The following is a 4,150-nucleotide window of genomic DNA, read 5'->3' as shown; positions in this document are numbered from 1 at the left end:
ATATTTTTGTCGTGGATCATAGCTCCACAAACATCAACTAGATGCATATTCTTCCGTTCTGAGACACCATTATGTTATGATGTGTTAGGACACATTAAGTTTGGTTATATTTTATGTTCCTTCAAGTACTTTGTGAACTCTTTTGCAAGATATTCACCATCATTGTTTGATTTGAGCTTACGTGCACTATGCTTGGTTTCGGTTTCTACTCCGACTTTGAATTCCTTAAGCTTATCAAAGCTTCAAACTTCTCCTTCGTGAAATATACCCACACAAACCTAAAGAATTCGTCTCTTGACTTAATCATATACTTCATTCCATTAATTGAAAATTGTTTTACACATCCAAAGTCGTCTGAATGTACCAGCTCCAAAGGAACATTTGCCTGATAGTTTGACTTTTCATAGGGCAACGTATGAGCCTTACCAAACAAGCAACATGCACGCATTTACAAGTCTTTTTTTCATCATCATGTCTAATTTGTCGTAGCTCACATGACTTAGTCACATATACCAAAGGTCAACGTTTTGGTTCTTCATCGTTTTGTAAACATATGCAATATTTGCAACCTTAGGTTGTAAAGTGTGGACAACTCCTACTTGCATTTTTATGACATTACACTGGGAAAACATCACGAAAACAGCAAAAAGGAGTGTTGTTTGCCATGAAAACATCATCGTGAGAAAGGAAGAAGAGAAGAAAACGATTGTTTCATTTCGTTACCACAACAACGCATCATAACATAACCCCTAAGCGGGGCGGTGTTCCAGGCTTGCAACGACATTATCTTGATGGTCAGAACACAATAACACCGATGGGCTTTGCCCACACTAGCCAATCTTAGGCTATTGGTTTTGACGGGGTCTCAAATTTTTGTAAATACTTTATCATCATATCCTAATAACACATAGTGACCCGTTTGTTGTTAACTATGATATCGATATTAAAATCTTTTTCATTCCCTGTACGTGATAAATATTTTTGCAACATCAATTCTTTTTTATTCTCTTTTAGGCAAAAAAGGAACATTACCAAATACCATCATGTGCCATTGGCATTTGTCAGTTTGGAGTTGTCGGCAGTTACAACAATCATGCTATCTTCATACTTAACTAAGAATATATATATTTTTAATTTGTTTGTTTATTGGACCCGATAATTATATTTTTATCATTTTAATATTGTTTGTCTAATACCTGTAAACTATCAAAAATTTTAAAGAACTCATCAACTAAGAGTTTGTTAACAAACTAGTTCAAAAAGTTTTGGTTTGAAAAACTCCTCCAATATCATTTTCAATTTTCAAAAGACTTTTTTGGTTTATATTTATTTTGTTTCCTTCTGTAGGCCAATTTTCAACGAAATCGTATGAGTTATCCAGAATCCCAGATGCTTAATACAATGTTCGCTATGATGGGTCCTGTCCCCCACTTGTTTCCAAAACAGGAATTTCCGATTCGGATTCCAATTTTATTTCTACCATAATCATCATGATTCGTGATAACGATTCTTAATTACAATCAGTAATTAACCTAATCAATGACTAAAACTGGAACCAATTTTGTACTGGATTATAAGTAAAAAAGTAGTAAACACATAAGATAATCATCCATTAGCATATAATCACCATGATAATGAAAACATACATTGCCGGAGGAAGTCGCCGATCATGAATCATCTGTCGGTGGATTTCAGTCTTCGTAGATACGACACTCATCCGTCTCAGGATTTTCCTCACAAAACGACTGTAAAGGATCCTTGTTCTCCTCCAGTTTTCGCCGGAGATCAGCTTTCGCCTGACTCACCTCCTCCACCTCGTCCCACGCCACCTTGCACTCGTCGGAATCACGATCTCCCTCGCAAACTTGCGTCGCTTCAGCGACTTTTGACTCGATCAATTCCGTCAGCTTTTGCTCTCTCATCTGTGTTCCTTTGTACTTGGCCGATCCTCCTCCTCCTATTCCGTTCACGACAACTGAAATCCTCCGACATCTTGCTGCTCTCTTCGTATCGCAGATCGGAGGAGTATAGATCGGATTAGCAGCAGTTACTTGAATAGATCTGAATGATGATGGTAACGTGAAGCTCATAACACTGATCTCCATTGAAGATCGCAACCTTTACGATTTGAAAGATTAACGAAGACCCGTGAACTAACCTTCTGCTCGTAGTACTATTCTGCACGAAAGTAAAGAAGAGAAATGCGTCGGGAAATAGTTAGGTTAAATTACAAAAGTAGCCTTATATGGTTTCCAGATTCTTCGTTATCAACATATTTTGATTTTCAACGCGCCAATTATTATTTTTCACTTTTCGTTTTTTTATTTAATTTTATTTTTTTTTTAACTGTAAATTTAATTTACTTCTAAATTCCTTATAGTTTAGGTTTTTCTTTTTAAGTGTAAATTTCGTTTATGTTTAGGATTGGACTTCGAACTCTTAGATAGACAATGTTATAAATAAATTTTTTTAGAATGGCTTTTTTACAACAACTTGAAAGGGTAACAAATTTTTGATTTTGTTACATTTAGTCACTAAATTTTTTTTCGTTATCTATTTGCCACTTAACTATTGAAAATGTTCACATTTTATCCTTATGACCGGTAACAACCGGTCATAAGGATAAAATGTGAACATTTTCAATAGTTCAGTGGCAAATATATAATAAAAAAAGTTTAGTGATTAAATGTGAACAAAATCGAAAATTCGTTTCCCTCTAAAAAAGTTTAATGACTAAATGTGAACAAACTTCCTCTTGTATTATGTTTTAGCAAATTATTGAGTTTTTTAAATTCTAGCAACATTTTTTTGATGAAGAAAATCTATGAAAAAAAAAAACCGAAATATATACTTAAAAAAACGAAAAATCGAAACGGAAATAAAAAACCAATGGTTTGGTATTTTCCAAAATAAAAAACCAAAATTTCCAATCTGATTTTGGTTTTACAAAAAATGAATCATTCTCACTGATGTGAATTATGACCATTGGTTTGACATGCGGAGAACACACAAAGAACACGGTGATTTGGGTGTTTAAGAGATGCATTCGATTATAAAAGGTGTTTACAAAAAAGGATCTAGATCTGAATCTATATAATGAAAGGTGTTTACAAAAAAAGGATCTAGATCTGAATCTATATAATTAACATACACTAACACTCTCAATGTTACAAAAAAAGGATCTAGATCTGAATCTATATAATGAAAGGTGTTTACAAAAAAAGGATCTAGATCTGAATCTATATAATTAACATACACTAACACTCTCAATGTTACATCTCTCAAGCACACCTCTGCATATGGTATGAACTCACCTTATATAAAGGTCTTTATATGTCTCTCTATCTCTCTATCTCTCTCTCTCTCCCCCTATCTCTCATGTCACACGGATACTTTACCACATGCAAGTGGGTCTATAAAAGTCAAACCATTTACAAAGTCATGCCTGGATAACTTTGTACCCAACATTATCCTCCTCAAAGTTAGGAATGATTGACCCGCTTCAAATCTTCCAAACTCGAGCAACTTCACAAACCGAGCCTCAAACGTGACACATGTAGAGATGAACATCAAATCTTCAATTATTCCATGACTTTTCAATCTGGGTTCTAGAACGTGAGACCATACAAACCTAGCATCAAAAGGTAATTAGGCGTTTCTCATTCTCCAAAAAAATTACCCAAAATTTAAGCATTTATGCACACTCCAAAAATCTTCAATAAGTCTAAACCTATCATGAACCGAAATCACTTCCGAATCTCCAAACGAATCATTTCATAAACTTCAAATACTCGAGGTCACTTCGGTCTTCAAATCCGCATAATATGAAAAATTCAACTTTTGAATTTTCATATCTAAATCTCTCCTCCTTTTTATAATCGAAAAATTATTATAAAACCAAAAAGGGAATGAGAAAGCGCTCAATTCATAATTTTTCTGTCCAAAACTCCACCATAACAAATGTCATAAACATTTTGCTTCAAACCGGAATATCCAAAAAAATCTTCAATTTTTAGCTTCATTCACGGACCGACTTTGACAGAATTTTGAAATTGACAATTTCTACCCAAATTTTTGTCAAAAGCGGTTCGTGAACGAAGCTAAAAATTGAAGATTTTTTGGATTTTCCGAATGGAAGCAAAATGTTTAT

General features: G+C 34.0%; 1 protein-coding gene across 1 annotated transcript; it reads right to left on the bottom strand.

The window, feature by feature from the left end:
- Positions 1-1,550: 1,550 nt before the first annotated feature.
- On the bottom strand, positions 1,551-2,230 carry LOC145042865 (calvin cycle protein CP12-3, chloroplastic-like). The gene has a single exon (XM_078991369.1). The coding sequence runs from the start codon at positions 2,103-2,105 to the stop codon at positions 1,692-1,694; it is 414 nt and encodes a 137-aa protein (XP_078847495.1). The 5' UTR covers positions 2,106-2,230; the 3' UTR covers positions 1,551-1,691.
- Positions 2,231-4,150: the final 1,920 nt, after the last annotated feature.

This window comes from Lactuca saligna, chromosome 4, assembly GCF_052625555.1.
Source record: "Lactuca saligna cultivar CGN05327 chromosome 4, ASM5262555v1, whole genome shotgun sequence".
Taxonomy (NCBI): Eukaryota; Viridiplantae; Streptophyta; class Magnoliopsida; order Asterales; family Asteraceae; genus Lactuca; species Lactuca saligna.
The sequence above is the reverse complement of the archived record's forward strand: the minus strand, read 5'-3'. Positions and strand labels throughout refer to the sequence as shown.

Coding starts and splice junctions, on each gene's coding strand:
- LOC145042865 (XM_078991369.1), bottom strand. CDS start 2,105: ATGGAGATCAGTGTTATGAGCTTCACGTTACCATCATCATTCAGATCT.